General features: G+C 50.4%; 2 protein-coding genes across 3 annotated transcripts; one reads left to right on the top strand and one right to left on the bottom strand.

Moving 5' to 3' along the window:
* Positions 1-5779: 5779 nt before the first annotated feature.
* On the bottom strand, positions 5780-13049 carry Fam217b (family with sequence similarity 217 member B). 2 transcript variants are annotated; one of them, XM_026787161.1, is made up of 2 exons: positions 12968-13049; positions 5780-10497 (listed from the first exon to the last, which is right to left on the bottom strand). In XM_026787161.1, exons 1-2 carry the CDS (start codon positions 12991-12993, stop codon positions 9348-9350), a joined length of 1176 nt encoding a protein of 391 aa, XP_026642962.1. In that variant the 5' UTR covers positions 12994-13049; the 3' UTR covers positions 5780-9347. The 2 variants fall into 2 exon arrangements, with proteins under 2 accessions (XP_026642962.1, XP_026642961.1); XM_026787160.1 differs by having other exon boundaries at positions 5780-10500.
* A 3461-nt stretch (positions 13050-16510) lies between these two features.
* On the top strand, positions 16511-17384 carry Ppp1r3d (protein phosphatase 1 regulatory subunit 3D). Its single transcript, XM_005362763.3, has one exon. The coding sequence runs from the start codon at positions 16524-16526 to the stop codon at positions 17361-17363; it is 840 nt and encodes a 279-aa protein (XP_005362820.1). The 5' UTR covers positions 16511-16523; the 3' UTR covers positions 17364-17384.
* Positions 17385-19482: the final 2098 nt, after the last annotated feature.

Raw genomic sequence — 19482 nt, forward strand, 5'->3', positions numbered from 1 at the left:
CTTGCAGATAGAGGATCGGTAACCACGACTGAGTTTAGTTTGTGCTCATTTCAGAGAAAGCGATTGTGGAGCCTGTGAGACCTCCAAGCATATTCCCTAATTTGGAGTTTGTCAAGTCACATGAGCCATGCCTGGACAAGTGCAGTGCAGAGCCGCATGGGAGAATGAGGTCGGATTGTAGGTTACAAAGCTCTGGGAAGGAACCCAAGGATGCTGGGAACGGCTCCACTTTATTCTTGTTCTGAGTTGAAAAAAATGGCATTTTAATAAATTAGGAGAGACCAAATTTTCAGTGCCCTGAAACATTTAAATGTATCTGGGCCAAATGCCATTTGGGCATTACATGGCCCTTTTCCCACCAGCTCACCCTAGTGTGTGCTTTCTAAGCCCCTGGAGCTCCGGTGACAACCAGCCGGTGCCCTGACTGGGCTTGGAAGCACAGTATTAGTTTGGCAACCACTTTGTGGTCCCTCTCAGCTCCCCAGAAGCTGACAGAACAGAACAGAAGCGCTTCTGGGAGGATGAGAAGGAAGGTGAGAGCCACCGTTGGCCCCCCCCTAACTCAACATGCTCACCTCGGGTACTCAAGGGAGCACTCCTCAAATGTTCAACGTTCTATTTAATGACCACAAGCAACACATCCCAGAGAAATGGTGTTGTTCCAAATAGTCCATGCCAACCCATTTCTGGGAGTGCTAAGCACTCACTGAGTTTTATTTTTAGGGCATTTGGACAAGATGTCTTGAACATGGTCATCTGTGGGCTTTCCAGGTGGAAATGTGTTTTTTGGTAGGTTTCCACTTGCTCAGGAAAACCTTCGTTGAGAACCCTTGGCTGAGATAAAGAAGCATGAAATGTATCCTATCCTGAGAGCCACCGACAATGGGGGCTAAACATCTCAGGACTTCAGAACTGACCCCGCCAGGCTCCCAGCTGCTTCTTGGCCCAGTCTGATCTCCCCACCTCTGCTGCCCACAGCAGGGGTGAAGGAAGAGGTAACTGCCTTCTGATACTTAGCTCCAGGGCTCCTTCCTGGGCCCTGGGTGTCCTTTTTTCATACCAGAGCCAGATGGGAACATCCGGGGCGCACTGGTGAAGAACTGGTGGGTGTGAGGCACACCTGACTGCTAGGCTTGGATTTCTGCTGAGACTGTAGCCCAGCTGGTGAGATGGAGACTGCCGGGGACAGCTAGACATGGGGAAGGACACATGCCTATGCTGTCAACACGGGCATTGCTTGTGTATATGAAGAAAACACTCTGAAAGATGCCATAGCTGGAGCTAAACCTTCCTTGCTATCTCCAGTGGGGTTCCTGCTGCCTCAGGAGGTAGAGGACATGACCTCAGATAGAGAGGGGTCTGTCATAGCGTGTGGTGCTTTCTCCACTGAGATGGGGCAGCAGAAGGCTGGAAGAACCCATGTTCCCCATTTGCAGTCTCTGATGGAAAAGGGCCTGGAGCCCAGAGAACAGGGAGAGACATCCCAGTGAGAAGCTATAGCCTGCTATCCTTCCTTATGCTGGAATAGAAGGTAAGACACCAGGCCGGGGACACAGGAGCCCAGCCTACTTAGAGGGAGGAGAGAGACTTGATGCCAATCAAACTTGACATCAACCTAATAAACTAGACATCTTCAGCCAACCAAAGTGACTAGAGGAAAATGGATGCAAGATGGAGCAACTGAGAGACTATAAGGACATGGTTCAAAAACGGCCCCTGTTAGGCAGCCATTGGGTCCACCAGTAACCAATCAGTGAGCTCAGTGTCCTCCTTCTCATGATCACAAGGAAAGCTTGATTGCACAGGAATCTCAAGAAGAAATTTGTATGTATGTGATGTGGGTGTGTGTCCATGTGAGTGCAGGTGTGTGCACAGGCATACTTACGTGCATGTGTGGTGGTCAAAGGTCATCCTTGGGTGTCACCCCTCAAGAACCAATTGCCTTATTTTTGTTTGCTTTTTGAGACTGTATAGCTCTGGCTATCCTAAAACTCACTCTGTAGACCAAGCTGGCCTCAAACTCACAGAGATCCACCTGCCTCTGCCTACGGACTACTGGGAAGGAAGATGTGGGCTCTTACCTCATTTTTTTGAGACAGGTTTCTCTCTGGCCTTGAGTGCATTGATTATTTTAGGCTTGTTGGCCAGCAAGCCCCAAGGATCCTTCTACTCCCCAGCACTAGGATGACTAGTGCCACCATAACTGGCTTAACATTTTAAAATTAAATTACATTTACTCATTGTTTACGGTGTGTATGTTCTCATTGATGGGTATACATGTGCCCACAGCACACATGTGGGGTTCAGATGGCAACCTGTGAGAGTTGTACCATCTCCGTCTCAGGGATCACGCTCAGGTCATCGGGCTTGATGGAAAACGCCTTCACCCACTGACCCGTCTTGCTGGCCCACACCAGCACATTTGCGTGGGTTCCTGGGCACAGGCTCAGGTCCTCGTCCTTGTGGGGTAAGCATTATCATGACGAGTCTGCCTCCCCAGCCCAAGAACAGAGAAAAACACACAAGCGTCAAGGAGAGCTCTGTTTTCCCAACAGTGGCGTGGCTCTGTTAGTTGGGCCTGCTGTACACAATGGCCACCAAGAGAAGGTTACAGGCCCCCAAGGTAGAGATATTCCTGGGTGATAATGTGTCTCTGGAGCTCAGAGGGAATCAGTGGGCAGAAGCTACAGCTAGGAGAGGCCAGAGCAGATGAGGTGGCCTGCTGGCCGTGGGGTGTACACGAGGCGCCTGCGGGTGCTTGCTGTGCCGCGCACAACGCCTGTCTGTGCTCTATGTGTTACCATACAGTTCACGAGCTTCGGGCAAGGGACTGGAGGTTGAAACACACAAAGACTCACAAAGACATACAGACAGGGACACGGACCTCTAGTCACTGGTAAGAAGCCCTTTTATGCAATAGCACCATGGAGGCTTATATACCCAACAGTCAGGTGAGCCAACAGGTGGAAAACCTTATCCTCTGATTCTCAAGGCCAAGACAACCCATGCTCGTGAAGCAGAGTTGGTAAACAACTTTGACACAGCTTTTAGTAGCTCAAATCAGAAGGAGAGTAAAGATCTCTAGCAGGGAAGAGCCGCTGGAGGCCAGGACTCCAAATGGTCCCAACATGCTGTACATCTTTCAACTTCCCCGTAGGCTGGAAAATGCTCACTGTGCATTCCTGCAGCACCAGAGGATGTGTTTCTCTCCGAGTAACATGTTCACCCACACCTAGCTGGACAGACAGTAAGCTTCGGGGGTCCAACCACGTCTGCCCCTCAACCCCACCAAGAAGTAGGTTTACAAGTGTGCCCATCATGCCTGACTTTTCACAGAGGTTCTGGGGGAAAACTCAGGTCCAAGCGCTTTACCAACGAAGCCAGCGCCCAGCGCCTAGCCCCACCTTTCCACCTTTTGCCTTTGTGCTTCTATACTAGCAATACTACACTACGCCATACTACAGCAATCCTGTTGGAAATCTTCGGTCACTGTCAGAGTACGTTCTGAAGGGTTTTGGGGGAAGGCTAGAAAACTACAAAGAGGAAGCGCTTAAAGAGGCTTCTCGTTGATTTCCCCATTTCAAGTTCTGAATGAAGACATATTTCTTTTTTTAAAACAAGATTATTTTAATTGTATGTAGATGGGTGCTTGCCTGCATGCACATACGTGTACATGTGGTAGCCAGGGATGCATATATGTGCACACGTGGTACCCGGGGATGCATATACGTGTACATGTGGTACCCAGGGAGGCTAGAAGATCGGTTCCCCTGGAACTGGAGCTACAGACAATTGTGAGCCACCACATGGGGGCTGGGATCTGAACCCAGATCCTCTGCCAGAGCAGCAGCTCCAACCTATGCAGCAGAAAGACCAGCTTCCCCAGCTTCCTGCTGGGGAGTTTATTAAAATGCAGACTGTCTGGGCACACACAAGTGGCAGGAAACTCGTGGGCTTCACAGGAACTACCGTGAAGCCTTCACTACTGCTTTCCCTGCAGGGCAGACATGTGTGACCCCATGGACACCCAGCACAAGGGGCAGGGCATCCACACACCAGGACAGGTAACACAAAAGCACAATAGCTTTGCTTGTCTCACTGACCAGGAGTCTTCAGAAGACCCCAGGGCTCTGGGGGAGGGGATGGCTACCGTTTTATGCAAGGAAGCCTATACAGATATGCAGACATGCTGACATGCCAGAACACCTGGGTCTGTCTCTGAGGCCTAAAGACAGGAGACTCTTCTCGGCCAGCTCTTGTACAGAAAGGCAGTGGAAGAGAAGGACTCACGCGTTTCCAGCTGCTTTGAGGTTCTAGTTTAAAGGGCTCGGCTGAGGGGTGGGGGCAGGGAAGATTAGGTCAGAAAGGACTTGCTTGTGAACCCGTCCTTATAACACCGTTAGCACACCAAGGCACCACACTTTGGGGTGTCCCCTCCTGAGCCCCGTGCATTTACAATAGTCAAGCTTTGCGATCGCATCCACAGCGATCCAGTTTAACATTCCATGTATATTTGCAGCGCTGGTATCGCCAATTACACGGGTGGGTGGGTATATTGGGTGGTATTTTACGGAAGTGGGTTCTCTGTGAAGATGATGATGCATTATTTCACATCTGCCAGGTGGGGCCTTGTGATTAGGGAACAGTCCAGGAACACCAGGGAGTTAACCACACCTAACAGTTCCTTTGCTCTCTGGTGGCAGAGGACAGGCAAGTGAAGAACCCGCTTTGTGTGGGAAGTCAAGCAGTACTTTCTCTCCCATTCCTTTCTGATCTTAGTAGAAAGGTCTGCTCCATCAAAAGACACTAACAAGATAAATTCACCAGGGTCTCACAAGGTTTGGTCGCCACCTAGTGGATGATCGGGTAGTGACTGCTAAAATGACCACCATTCACGCCCAATCTAAGCCTGGATTTTAGATCAACTTGGTTAATTTGGTTAAGAGCAGAGAACCATTTCTAACCCACCACCACGACTGCCGCAGTTTGGCATCCTCAGAGGCACACTGTGGTGATATTTTGTTTGTGTTTTAACAAAGCTTGTCTGAAGATTGAGATAAGCAACTAGACGCCAGGCAGTGGTGGCACACACCTTTAACCAGCACTCAGGAGAAAGATGCAAACAGATCTCTGTGAGTTCAAGGCCACCCTGGGATACAGGAAAAAATGATCCAGTCTAAAAGAGAAACAGAACTCACACAAAGGTTATCTTAGCACTTGGGAGCCCATGCCTTTAAACCCAGCTCTAGGGAGGTAGAGACAGGAGTGGTATGGCTGGGCAGAGAGAGGAGTATAAGGTGGGAGGAGACAGATCAGGGCAGTCTGAGTCAGCAATCGGAAGCAGTCAGTCTGAGGATGTACTCTCGGGAGACAGTCTGAGGACAGGATTGCCCTTTGGGTCTGAGGATTTGGTAAAGGTGAAAGGTCTCTCTAATGGCTGACTTCACTGCTTCTCTGATCACTCAGCTTTCACCCCCCACTATCTGACTTCAAGTTTTTATTAAGAACAATTAGAATTTGTTTTACAGAACATACTTCACTGTCAGGAGTGAGCTTAGGAAGAGGTACAAAGGCCTCTGGGAAGGTTTGCACCAGGCCCTGCCCTCTCCCAAGACATCCCTCAAAAGCCCCACCCACTCTCAGATGTACCAGGTGAGGTGTGAACTCACTGTGCCACTCTGTTGCTAAAATTCCTTCCTGAAGGAGATGTAAATAATGTGTGTCTACCCCTCCTCCAAAAGTCCCACCAACAAACCAAGATAGGATAGCACCAGAGTTCACTCAGGGGGACCAATGCGTTTATTAGGCTTCCTTATGGGGCAAGGGTGGACTGTGGGCAACAGTGTTGGTGGCCCTAAGGAGGCTTCACTGGAAGATCTTCTTCACACCACAGAAAGTGGCATAGAAGGAGCCCCTTCCCTCATCCTTCCCAACCTATATTGTCTAGCTCTCCCCACAAGTCAAGCACAATTAGGGTAGAATTGCATGCATGTGGTTAGGATTGTCTGGATGCTCCCGTGAGGGTCCCGTGACCTTCCTCACCCTCCTCCTAGGAGGGCAAGTCGAGCATCAGCACGCCCAGTTGTGGTGATCTTCAGATTCAGGAGGATGGCAGCAGGAGGCTCGTCCTGCACAAGACACAGAGAACAGTCCACTCTTCACCTGCCTACCCCTCCGCAATGACTCACGTCATCTCCAGCCATGCGTCTCTGATGCAGGAACAGTGCTCGTCACGCTTACTCCTGGGCAGCGTCAGGATGAAGGGCAAGGGAACAGGGTGCCACCCTCAGCAGCTCTGGGGAAGAACCAGACAAACTGGAAAGACATCAGAAATCAAACCAAGCCAGAAAAATTCAGGTATGTGTCCTGTTTAATTGGGCTGAAGGAAGGAAAAGTCCCACAAAAACTTATACATGAGTTCTGTTTTGCCACATACAAAACCAAACAAATAGCATTATGACATTCAATGAACATGCTGAATATATTCAGGTCACACAATTAAACAATAAATACTGCTATTACCTTGAATGCACAGGGTTCGGACTTCTACCTAACTGTTCAAGTAAATGAATGAGAAACACATGTGTAATCCATGTAAGAAGCGCTTAGGTCTTTCTAGAACAGGAGCCCAAGAGGACAAAGGATCCAAACAAACTTTCCTTTTCCGTGAAGACCAATGGTATCGACCGTCTCTCCCGCAGTCTGGGAGCCAGGAACGCTATAACCTTCAAGCCAGTTATGTTGGTGATCTGGGAAACAGTCCAAAGCCACGCGGTCAGTGATGACCTAGAGGGCTTTGTGCTCTTTCTCCACAAACGGGTGTCATTCAAGCCCCAGACACAGTTTTCCTCAAGATCTTCTTGTGTTTGGCTGGACCTGGGAGCTATGTAAACATCTACGAGATGAGAGGCGCTTCCGGAAGCACACCGATTTGCCCCTGTAGCAGGATACTCTGGTTTGGCCTTGAACTGAACGAGTTCACAGTTCAGTGTTCAATGCTGTCCACTTGCCTGCGTGGGATATGTCTTTAGAGACCAAAGAAAAAGCTGTGTTTGATCAGCTGCAGTCAATGTAACTGTAAAAAACCGTGTTGTTCAGTAGCACCCTGTCCTAGAACATAATACTGTTTAATATGGGCACTCAACTCAGACAAAGAAGTAAACAAAGTCACCCCTTCGGGCCTCTTCTAGTCCCCAGACCAGGAGTCAACTTCCATTAGTGTGCTGGGAACAAACACACGAGGCGCCACCGCTACATTTTTTTCTGTTGTGCGTTTCAGTCCGGACACACATCCCCAGGGGAAAAGAAACTTGACTCTCACATGCCAGGGTATCTAGGAGCACCCACACAGTAGGTGACGGGAAAGGGAACCTGGCAGTATTGCTCCAAGGAGCATCTAAGTACATATGTGCACATAATGTCATGCTTCCTCTTACGGGACCTGCAGCTTCCTAAAGATGCGCATAAAAATCTGGAGAAAGAATGAGAAAGGAGCCACTTACGGTAAAATCATCTGTGCTCCAAGGAGTAGCGAAGTGGACCCACACGGCCTCACTCACTCACTCAGGGGAGGGAAGAGGGGGAGGGGTGGCACTGTCCTCCCAAACCAAGGCGCACACCACGGGCAAACGTGGACAGTGCATCCGTGGACGGCCAACAAAGTATGCAGATTTTGGCTACAGAAAAAAGCATGAGACAGCTGGTGGCGCACGCCTTTAATCCCAGCACGTGGGAGGCAGAGGCAGGTGGATCTCTAGCAGTCCGAGGCCAGCCTGCTCTACGGAGCGAGTCCAGGACAGCCAGGGCTACACAGAGAAACCCTGTCTCAACCTTTCCCCAAACAACAACAACAACAACAAACAAACAAAAGGCATGAGAACTCCATGTAAGAACATGCTTTCTCCAGGAGGGCAGTGCAAAAAAGAATCTGAAAATAAAGTCCTGAAAGAAAAAGGCTAAAGAAAAAAAAGTTCCTGTGTTGTTCAACATGGCTGACATCAGCCTTATGGAGAGAGCTTGACATCTGACCTGAGCAGCTGGTTTAAGGATAACCTTGTCTCACTCTTCAGCCTTTAGGCACCTGTGGCTGTGGGGAAGCTCCAGCTGCAACAAACTACCTTTGTCCTTTTCCCCAAAGGTGAAAAAGCAAAGCAAAACAAACAAACAAACAAAACAACCCAAAAAACTCATGGGTGCCCAAGACAAGTCCAATAATGGTTTCACTGCCTGAGAAGCAGCAGCCAAGGAAAGGTTTGCAGAAACACGTGGAAGGAAAGCTCCCCAGGCAGCAAGACTCAAAGGCAGCTAAGGAGAATGGCTATGGGAGAGCCAGGAAGCCACAAGCAGATAAGAACACTCAGGATAGTGCACGCACACACAGAGCAAATGTGTCTGCTCCCTCCCCAGTCACGATTAGAAGACCCTGCTCCTGGACACAGAAATAGACCATTGGCTTTGACCTACAACAGCAGGATATGGGTCCCTAGTCAGTAACCTGACAATTTACACTGGAGTACGTTCCCACACACCGCGCACGGTTACCCAGAGGTCTAGAACAGCGGGATATGGGTCCCTAGTCAGTAACCTGACAATTTACACTGGAGTACATTCCCACACACGGCGCATGGTTACCCAGAGGTCTAGGGTGCCAGGGCATTCTTTCTTGCCTCACCAGACAGCAGCAGCCACTGCTGGACCTGCTGACTTTCCCTCTGGAAAACTTACAAATGATTTTAACTTCAGGTAAGAGAACTCAGACACGGGCTACAGCACTACCCCTGGACTTAAAATGTCTTTTAAAAACGCACCAGAGACGCACTCTAGATGCCTTTGCCTCTGGCAAGGAACTGGCTGAGAGATAAATGACACTCAAAATAGGAACTCATGTGACCCCTAAATGGAGTGGAACTAGGCTCGGAGGAGGGTGGGCGACAGAAGAGAGAAAGACTCCCAACAGAAGCTCTGCTGAGGCTTTATGCAAAACCAGGAGGCACTGAGCCAGCAGGGCTTTTCTTCGGTGAGACACAGGGCTTCTCTCCAAGAACAGTACACACTGTTTCCCGTACTCCAGAGACAGGGACACTGGGCCGGTTCCACACTGGCTTACTGGTCCTGCTGTTTCAAACCTTTGTATCATAGACACACAAGTTCACTTTTACCTATAGGTCCCTAAAGTGCTTAAGACTGTATAACAAGAGGCAAGGGTGGGGTGGGGTGGGGGTGGGTGATTGGAGAGCCAGCCGGCGACTTGACTCAGTTATCACAAACGGATTTAAATTCACCATTACTTTGGGACGAACCCCCACTTTTAGACATCGGCGGGACTTTGCGGTTCTTTACCTCAGGGGTCACTTGAACTTATATGTGCTTTGCTTTGCTCCATTTGTTTTGAGCTTCTTCTCACTGGAAGAAGAGGCAGGTCCACAGTTATTTGCACTTCCCTTTTTCTTCAGGTCCAAGTGTGCTTGTGTCCTGGAGGTCCTACAGGAGTCCATTGGGTCCAGAAGCACTGCAGACTGCTTGGGAATTCGGATGTTACCGTTGGCTTCCATTGCAGGGCTGCCCTCTGCACAGGGTGGAGCGCGGAGGTGACACTTGGGGCCCTTACCTGATTTCTTCTTTTTTTCCATCCTCAGTTCTGGGCCTTGTTTCTGAGAACACAGCCTGGGGCGAGCAGGCCCATCCACAGATCTAGATGAAGTCTCAAATGCATAGTAGGACGGGTGGGCATCTTCATACTGAAAACCTTTCTTTCGAGAAGGGCCAGGCTTTGGAATCCCTTCTGGGGACAGGAAAGGCTTGGACAGCGCACTGGCGGGGAGCTTACCCCGCCTAGGGCTTTTCAGCATCCCAGAAGCCCCAGAGGACCTTGCCTTGGCAGCCCGGGCCTTCTCAGACTGCACGGTTTGGAGCTGCAGCCACTCCAGCTGAAGAAGTCTGTCTATGTACTTCCCAAGGAAGCCTGTGGCCCGAGGCAGGGCCTCACTCCGGCATTCTGTGTTCAGAACCACAGCCATATCCTGGAGGTCCCAGGAGCTGAACGGGGGTGGAAGAAAGTCAGGGTAGCAGTGTTCAGCTTCTGCCTGGCTCGGGTCTGGGTGAAGACTGAAGGAAACCGGGTCGATCTCTTCCGCTCGAAGGTTGAGGTCAGGAGGTGTGAAGGGAGAAGGAGGAATGGCCACTCGTTCTGAGTCTGACAGGTCACTTGCGCTGTCTTCATCAGCACCTTCCTTAATGATCTTCATGGACTGAAAGTCAAGGAACAGCTTGTGTCCAGAGGCAGCCTGACACCTGGAGCTAAGCGCAGTCTGCTCCTGCCTTCCCTCTGTGGAAATGGCTCCCATGAGTTTATCCGCTGCAGGCTGGGAGAGGCCAAGGAGACTGCTCCCTCCCAGGTGGGAAGAGACGTGGGGTCCTTGAGATCTACTCTTACTCTGCCTTCTTCCTGAAGAAGTCCTTGAATGTTGGGCTTGGTTCCAAGATGAGCCAGCATTCATACTGCTAAAAAACAAAAGCCACAACTGGGGTCTGATCACCGATGATTAGAGAAATAGGGGTCTCCTGCTAACACTACAGCAGTTACTAATACGAGGCCTCTGTGCGATTTATAGAAGCAGAGTTTGCAAACCGGTTTCCCCTCTGTACTCTAGGCAGGGGCCAGCAGAGAATGCATGCCCCAAATGTGGACACACGTGTTTTATGTAACGACAAAGGTGAACATTTAAAAACTTAACCGTTTCTCAATTGCTTTGTCTTGTAATCTCAGAGCAATTGTGTATACCTTTAAAAAACTCATTTTTAAAATCTGTCACAGGACTCGTGGTCTGTTCTACCAGTGGTCAGCACTGTTTGAAAATATTCAGAAATGCAGCTGGGTTTGGAAGCACATCCCCGTACTCCAGAGATAGAGACAAGCAGATCTCTGTGAATTTAAGGCCAGAGCTACCTTGTCTCAAAACAAAAGTCCTCTTGGGAAATATTGAGAAACAAACCCTTAAGCCCCCTTTTGTAGACGTATTTTAGGGAAATGCAGCTACCATGTCGACTCAAGTTTTGCGGCTGGGATGCAGAGCAGCGGTTATCTGTCCTGCGTGTGCAAAACCCCAGGTTTAATCCCTGGCACCTAAAACACCTTGAAAAGGTTTTGCTGCTGTTTATTTTTGTGGGTTTTTGTTGTTATTGTTTTCTATGCGTGGGTATATACATGTTTTTGTACGTGTGTGTGTTCATTGTGTGTGCATGTGAAGCCCAAAGCTGATTTCATAAATCATTCTTGATCAATCTTCTACCTAATCACTGAGGCAGGGTCGCCCAATCAAACCAGAGCTCATCTCTATGGACAGCCTTTCTTTAATTTTTTTTTATTATTTTTAAGCATGTGTATGGTGGGTGGGTGGTTCTGTGCACAGTTTGTGACTGAAAGAGCCCGAGGAGGCCAGAGGCATCAGATCCTCCGAAGCTGGGGTTACAGAAGATTGTGAGCCATCTGATATAGGTGCTGGAGGCCAAACTTACAAAAAAAGTCATGTGTACTCATAACCACTGAGCTATCTCTCCAGCCAGACATGGATAGTCCTGCCGGCCAGCTTGCTCTGGAGTTCCTGTTTCTACCTTCCAAGGCTGGAACTGTGGGCGGGCTGATACATCAACCTGGTGTTTGCATGAGTTGCCCAGTAAGCACTCATACCACTAAGCCTCCCCAGCCTGGATTTCACTTAATCGCCGGCTGGGAGAGACTCTGAAAAAACTATGATTTTAGGATGTAAGTTTTTCACTGTTCATGCCAACCAATACCAGGAGTCAAACACTTCTTACTATCTTTTCAAGTGGGCAACACCAGGGAAAAGCTGTATTTAAAAGGCTAGAAAGGCCGACAAGATGCCCCATCAGGTAAAACTTTGCCCCCAACCCCAGTGATCCCTGAGACCCACATGGCGAAGGTGAGAATCGACTCCTTTAACTTACGTTCTAAACACACATACACTGTGGCATGCATGCACGTGCACACATATATCCACACAAAGAGATAAGATGTAATAAGACTAGGAATAAAGTCATGTGGTACAATTATAATTCAACACAAACGGACAGGATGAATGCTGTCTTGGGAACAGCAGGCGAGAGAAGAGAACAAACACCTATTTTTGTTCTTTTCTAGTAGACCAGTGAACTCCTAGAGGACTCTAAACTGGGGTGGGAACTCACGGGAGATGAAATTATCCCCCCCCCGCCCTTTTTTTAGTTTATTTCCCAACCACACATTATTTAACTAAAGTTAACAGCACTTCCTTATGATAGGATGGATGGGGGATTCTAAGAAGTGGAGAAGTCCGTCGGTGCAGCGTTCTCCAGACTGCTCAACAGTATCTGAACATCACACGTTCTTAACACGCAGACCGGCAGATCAGTGCAAGTGGCAGTGTAAACAAAGGGAGAGATGGCTGTCATTGGGAGTTCACAACTGGAGATGGCTCGGCAGCTCAGACCACTGGCTGCTCTTGCAGAGGACTCAGGTTCAGTCCCAGCACCCACAGGGCAGCTCAGACCACTGGCTGCTCTTGCAGAGGACTCAGGTTCAGTCCCAGCACCCACAGGGCAGCTCAGACCACTGGCTGCTCTTGCAGAGGACTCAGGTTCAGTCCCAGCACCCACAGGGCAGCTCAGAGCCACTTCTAACTCCAGTTCCAAGGGATCCATGCCTTCTTCCGGCCCCCCAGGGACCAGGCATGAGGGTGCATGCACACAAAATACTCACACACATAAAAAATAAACATCTTTAAAACATCGTTCACAACCAGCTGCCATCATACATACCAGTTTTTAGCAGAAGGAAGCCAACAAGGAGCAACTAAAGCTTAAGAGACTTGCGTACCCATTTCTGCTACAGACAAAGCACAAATGAAGTTCAATCAGGAGAACAGAAGGATCTGCCTTTTGTAGGACAAGACAGGATCCGGAAACTAGTTACCTGCTTTTCTGATGAGAGTCACTCATCCTATTCCTTTGCGTGAACACGTCACAGGGATGTTCATCGTCGAAGGTTTGATGGGTCGTCTAAAAAAAAAAAAAATACAGATTTTTTTTTATCAAAAAGTGCTGTGAATTCACATGCCCGTGCATGTATGAACATGCACACACGTACATGTGCACACGTGCACACGTGTGCACAAACACACACAGAAGCAGGGCCATCCTTGTGACTGCTACTGTCTTGAATCAGAACAGGAGATGTTTGCAAGGTCAGGCCTGATAGCGTCCCTAGTAGAAAGAAGCCACAGGACACCTTAAAAAGATAGGGACTGTGGGTACTTCCTCACTGAGGGAGCCTGTCAGCCACACTTGAGAGCCCCTCCCCCTTGCCTAGAGCTTGTCATACCTACTTCCCTAACAGCCTGTGGTCTCAGGAAGTGGCAGAGTAAGCAGGAGTTAAGATGAGCTGGGGTGGGGCTCCTGGGATGCTCCTTGTGTGAGCTGCCCCTCCTGCTGGAGGGGGGGGGCTGTTGTAACGTGTTGAGCTGCCCCTCATGCTGGAGGGGGGGCTGTTGTAACGTGTTGAGCTGCCCCTCATGCTGGAGGGGGGGCTGTTGTAACGTGTTGAGCTGCCCCTCCTGCTGGAGGGGGGGCTGTTGTAACGTGTTGAGCTGCCCCTCCTGCTGGAGGGGGGGCTGTTGTAACATGCTCTTTAAGTCACCCATGTTCCTTTAAGTGACCCCAGGAAATTAACTGTTTCACCCAGAATGGACTTGAATGAAACTATTTATTTGGTATGTTGACGTCTTTTAATGGTTTTTAAAATAATCTTAACTATTATACAAATAATATGAATAATGCCACAGGGTGTGCACACATGTGCACACCCACACGCACACACACACACGAAGACACGCACACTTGAAGCACATAACGAGAGAGCACCGAGACAAATCTAAGTAAGATTTCCTCTCCGTTACATCACCTTCTCTGCAGTGCTCAGAACAGTCTTGCTCAACCTGCTGCCAGATGATGACAGCTGGGGAGGTGGCTTCTTTATTCCCCTTATCTTTGGAAAGGACGTCGAGCCACCGGAACTGGAAACAACACAACAGTGACAGTAAGTACTGACTGCAATCGGCTGCCTTTCCGCGGGTTTTTGATCTTTGTATTTGTACCACATTGAAACCTTGAAGTCGTGACTATTTAGTGGCTCAGAATTCTGCACTACGAGATGAGAGATGGGGGAGGATATTGTTGTATGTTTACACTTTGACAGTTTTAATATTTATCATAAATTACATGTGTGTGGTAGGGGATGCGCATCCTTCAGTGTGGACGCCCTCAGAGGTTAGATGATGGCACCAAGACTCCCTGAACTAGAGTTAACAGGCAGTGTGAGCTGCCCAACATGGCTGTTGGGAACGCTCACATGTTTTCCTCCACCATGTCTGTTAAGTATAACACTACAGTATTATGAGAACTGAGAATGAATCCTGAACCCCCCCCCCACCTACACACAAGTGCACACACTCCTTGGAAATGATGCCAATTAAATTAGCCAATTACCTTAAAGCCCCCGTGCCCATTCATTCATCCCCTCACCCAGTAACACGGGACAGTCTAAGACACGCAAAGTCTGCTCAAGGCCCTCATCCCACAGAGATAAAACTTTAGTGTGGAAGCACTTAGAATTCTTCTAACTTCCCTGTCACCCCAATCCATTACAAGACAATCAGTGGGGGCCTGGAGAGATGGCTCAAGACTCCAGAGGACCCCAGTGAAGCTTCCGGCACTATGTGGCTGGCTCACGAGGCCTGCAACTCCAGTTCCATGAGACACTCTCCCTTGGCCTTTTCATGTGTGGATACACATACATGCAATTTTTTAAATGTAAAAGACCATGAGTGTATTAACTTCCAGTATGGACTACATGCTGTCTCACACTATGAGTTGCGGGTTCCCACACCACACTCAGAGTTCCTGTTTTTTTTTTTTTTTGTTGTTGTTTTGTTTTGTTTTTTGAGGAGCCCATTGAACGAGCAGGCCTTAGAAACTGAATATTTCTCTCTCATAATACCCCAGCAACTATCAAATGGAAAAGAGGTGGACTCATGGGAGAGTTTTGGAACTACCACACTCATGTAAGACTTTTAGGTTTGGATTTGAAGATAACAAAAATCATATCATAGCCTTTTATGGTTAATGACCCCACAATCAACAGGCTTGATTCCTTTTAAATGCAGGAAATATTCATTGGCCACCCTCTTTCTTTACCTTGTTCTTTATGTTGTAAAGTGGAAAAGGAACCAAGAAGGAATGGCTGACCCAGGCATCCTTTTTAGAATGTGCAGTGCCATCCTGGCCCCTCATCTACCTGACAAACTCGACACATAGAAGGGGTGTGTGTGTGGGTGTGCACGTGTGTGTGAAGTTCCTCAGAGAAATAAAAGCCTGCGGTGCAGTCAGGATGCAGGGATGGGGTGGGAGGGGTGGGCAGAGATACGAGGGGGGGAGCAGCAGAGAACGCATGGTTTCAGCTTGCATAGCAGCAAAACTAAAGCTCAAGAGATTCTGGCTACAAACACGCTCCTCAAGAGCCAGAAGCTAGATTCCTGCATCTGCACAATCCATCTTGGGCATTAGCCCCTGTTCCCAGCCTTCCTCTCTGGCTGCAAGCCCGGCAAACGGAAGCAACGTCCCCCATCTCCTCCCCAGGGAACTGGCTGCCCGGCCAATAGGGAGGCACAGCATGGTGGGGAGGTGTGGGCAAGATGCTTCCCTCAGCAGCAAGCTAACCCCAGTCTGGCCGCTGGTCCAGGTTGCTAGAGACAGGTGACCAAAGCTGGCTGGCTGGAAGCTCACCGTAGTCCTAGGGCCAGCTTGTCTCCAGGCCAGCCCAGGTTGGGCTCTGTCCCGCCCCCACCCGGTACTCCTCCAGCCCAAGGCCCCGCAGCAAGCACCCAGCGCGTCTTCAGCTGCTGCAGAAACCATCGCTGATGGATGGGTGCAGCGAGCGGGCAAACGCACCAGGGAAGCCTAGCAGACCTGCTCCGCGGCCTGGGCGCACGTGACGAGGATCCCGGGGGGGTGGCTGCGGAGTTCTGCGACAGGGGCGGGTGCGGCCGGCCAAGCTGGCGAGGGCCGCGAGGTTCCGGCAGCGTGGGGCTACGCGGGGCGGCGGGGCAAGCTAGCGGGACGTGCCCGCAGGCAGGCGGCGTCACGAGGGGCGGGGCTCGGCGGGGGCGCGCCGGGAAGTTGCGCCTGGAGAAGTTGCGGGCTGCTGAGTCTCAGAGCCGCTGGGTTCCCCGGGCTTCCCGTAAGCGCCAGGAAGATCAGGGAGAAGCAGGCGCCACCCGGCAGGGCTCAGCGCTCCGGGAAGCAGCCCTGGAGAGTGAGGTCCGCCCTAGGAGATCGCTAGCCGCTGAGACCGGAGCCAGGCCGCGAGCGGACAGCCTCCTTGCAGGGTGCGGCGTCTCGGGGCTCCCAAAGGCTGTGCTACCGGAACGCCCAGGGGCTAGGCTAGGACGCCCTCCCTGGCCCCCGGCTGGGCCATGTCAAGAGGCCCGGGCTCTGCCCCGCTGCCCCCGACCCCGGGGTTACGGAAACACGCTCCTCGGAGCTTCAGCTGTCTCTCGGATCTGGATCCGCGACCCTGCAGACCCCCGGGCTGCGACCCTCGGCTGCAGCCCATCATCCAGAGGCGCGCGCGCTCCCTGCCCAGCTCCCCCGAGCGCCGTGCCAAGGCTGCGGGAGCTCCCGGCGCTACGTGCCGAGCCGGCTGTAACCGGCAGCTCCGTGTGCGCTTCGCTGACGCTCTGGGCCTGGAGCTGACGCAGGTTAAGGTGTTCAACGCAGGGGACGACCCGTCCGTGCCGCTGCACGTGCTGTCGCGCCTCGCCATCAACTCGGACCTGTGCTGCAGCAGCCAGGAGCTGGAATTCAAACTGCAGTGCCTGGTTCCCGACTTCCCCCCGCCGGTCGAAGCCCCTGGCTTTGGAGATCGCCTGGCAAGGCAGCTGGTGTGCCTGGAACGTGTCACCTGCTCGGACCTGGGCATCAGCGGCACAGTGCGCGTGCGCAACGTGGCCTTCGAGAAACAGGTAGCAGTACGCTACACCTACTCTGGCTGGCGCAGTGCTCATGAGGTCGTGGCTCGCTGGAGAGGGCCTGCGGGTACCGAGGGTACCGAGGACATCTTTGCCTTTGGCTTTCCCGTGCCACCCTTCCTGCTGGAGCTCGGCTCCCACGTACTCTTTGCACTGCGCTACCGCGTGGCTGGTGCTGAGTACTGGGACAACAACGATGGTCGCGACTATAGCCTTACTTGCCGCAGTCATGCCCTGCACATGCCACGCGGGGAGTGCGAAGAGAGTTGGATCCACTTCATCTGAGCTGCTGGCTGTGAACCCGGAGCTTCCATGTCAGCGGAACTGCAGTCACTTCCCCGCGGGTACTGATCTCTGAGTGGCCACCTCTCACCCCGCTCTTCCTTTCAGCAGTCTGTCAAGCTCTGCAGCGGTGGCCTGGCCTGTTTCCTAGAGAATTGTCTGGAGAGCCTGGTGGCCAGAGGACCCGGAGCCTGAGTAGTGCATTTGGTGGGAAGGGTGTGGGAGGGCAGATGCATGGGACTGTGGTCCTTAATTTCAAGAGGACCCAGGTAGGTGTTTTGCAAGGAGGGCCTTTTGCATGTCTCCTTGGTGTGTCTAAACACGAGTGGCTGTTATTTATTATTGTGAAGTTAGTCTGCACCCATTCTCGATGCCTTCTCAGGAACACTCCAGATTCAGTAAGCCTAAAGCAGGCCGTGTGGCCCACATTGTGGTCCCTCGAGGCATTTCTGCCCAGGGACGGTAAAAACCTGAGACCATGTCGGCTTGCCAGTGTCCGTAGCCTTCCAACGGTGGAAACTATTAATAGCCGAGGAACTTATAGCTCATCTGTCATCACACAGCCATTTCTGGGCTCCGAGGCTGCCCTGGTTAGGCGATTCCTGCCGCACCAACAGCTGGGAAGGAGGAGACTGAAAGGGTTCCAGAAGTGCGGTGTGCCCCAGCAGTGCTTCACTGGGACCCCGTTCATGTGTTTGTCTTCCGGCCTGCTGCTGGGTCTGCACGTTAACAGGCCATATTCTGTTTGTTTGAAACTATCTGAACCTTTGAAAAGAGCTTGCCTTAAGTTATTTCTGTTTTCAAGTGGCTACAGGGATTCAGGCAGGAGCACCCTTCCCAGTGACCTTTTCCACGAAAGAGATGACTTTTTACTTCTAAGCATGGGAAGAGTCCAGCCTTCGTGTTTTGCAAGTCAACTTTTAAGTGAACCTGGATGGTGTTTTCAGAAATAGCCAGGGCACTGGAGGGAAAGCAATTCCCAGATTTTTATACACCTAAGGGGTTTTAAATTGTGTTGTTCCATCTGGCTTTGCAGCCACCTGCCACTTTATTCCCTGTGCCTTCAGTTAGGAAAGTTGCTAACTCTTTTATGGGCTTATTTCCCAGTTTTAAAATGTTAAATGCTTTCAAAACAACAACCAAAAACCTCCAACTTGGTCCAGACCACTCACTGTTCCTTGCAGGATGTCCCTGCTGCTTAAAACCCCCATGGAGGGGCTGGCAAATCTTCTTGGTGCTGAGTTGTGGCCTCTCTGATAGCAGGCGCTAAAATTGAAGCAAAACCATCTGAGGTGGGCGACACCTCCCCAGATGTGACTTTTGAGATAGTGGAAGTCCTGTGATGGACTTGGTGACTCCTGTTACCAGTTCGTTGTTGATGCTTGTTTAACCAGCATGGCAAAGATGTATTTTTACCCTTTAACCTCTTTGGTTTTGATACTTGAAACTTCTGCCTTTAAAAATTCCAAACAGTGTTGGCTTTCCCTGGTGCTTTCTGCTCTCAGACGAGTTTTGAATGAAAACACCGGGATGGAGCAACATAGCCTTTGGCTGTTGGGACTCTGCACTACACTGACAGCCTTTGGCTGTTGGGACTCTGCACTACCCTGACACTTGAGAGTGAGAAGAGCCCAGAGGCATTGCCTGCTGCTTAATGAACTGTCCAATTAGGTCAGAAAACCCCAAGGGGTCAAGGCTGCTCTGTCCTTGGCTTCTGTCCAGAATGCAAGATAATGGTCCCGCTCTTCAGGTAAAAGTTAGAACTGTCGGAGTACTGTTGCTTCACAGAAGTAGAGAGTTTCACAGTGCATGAGAAAGCCGACCATTTGTCCAAAGGGTCTGGTTACAGAAAAGTAATGATATATCATCAGAGTCCAGAGAACCTCAAGGTGCCTTTTAAGACAACCAACAGTTTGAAATCTAAAGCTTAAGGACAATTATGCTTGATTGAAAAATAAATAAGTAAAAGCTGTGTAAGACAATTCAGAGTGAACTTCCTGACCCCAAGACACACTTAGACTGTTGAGATGTTAAAACTGTGTGGATCGTGCACTTGTAGGGCTGTCTGCCCAAATGTATTTAACTGCCTGTCACTTAAAATTATTTTATCCAATCCTAAATA

This window comes from Microtus ochrogaster, linkage group LG8, assembly GCF_000317375.1.
Source record: "Microtus ochrogaster isolate Prairie Vole_2 linkage group LG8, MicOch1.0, whole genome shotgun sequence".
Taxonomy (NCBI): domain Eukaryota; kingdom Metazoa; phylum Chordata; class Mammalia; order Rodentia; family Cricetidae; genus Microtus; species Microtus ochrogaster.

Excerpts from the sequence above, each read along its gene's own strand:
- Fam217b (XM_026787160.1), bottom strand. The coding sequence starts at position 12,993 with ATGAGTGACTCTCATCAGAAAAGCAG. Across the intron at positions 10,501-12,967 it reads GACTCTCATCAGAAAAGCAG|CAGTATGAATGCTGGCTCAT; the intron begins GTAACTAGTTTC and ends TTTGTTTTTTAG.
- Ppp1r3d (XM_005362763.3), top strand. The coding sequence starts at position 16,524 with ATGTCAAGAGGCCCGGGCTCTGCCCCGCTGCCCCCGACCCCGGGGTTA.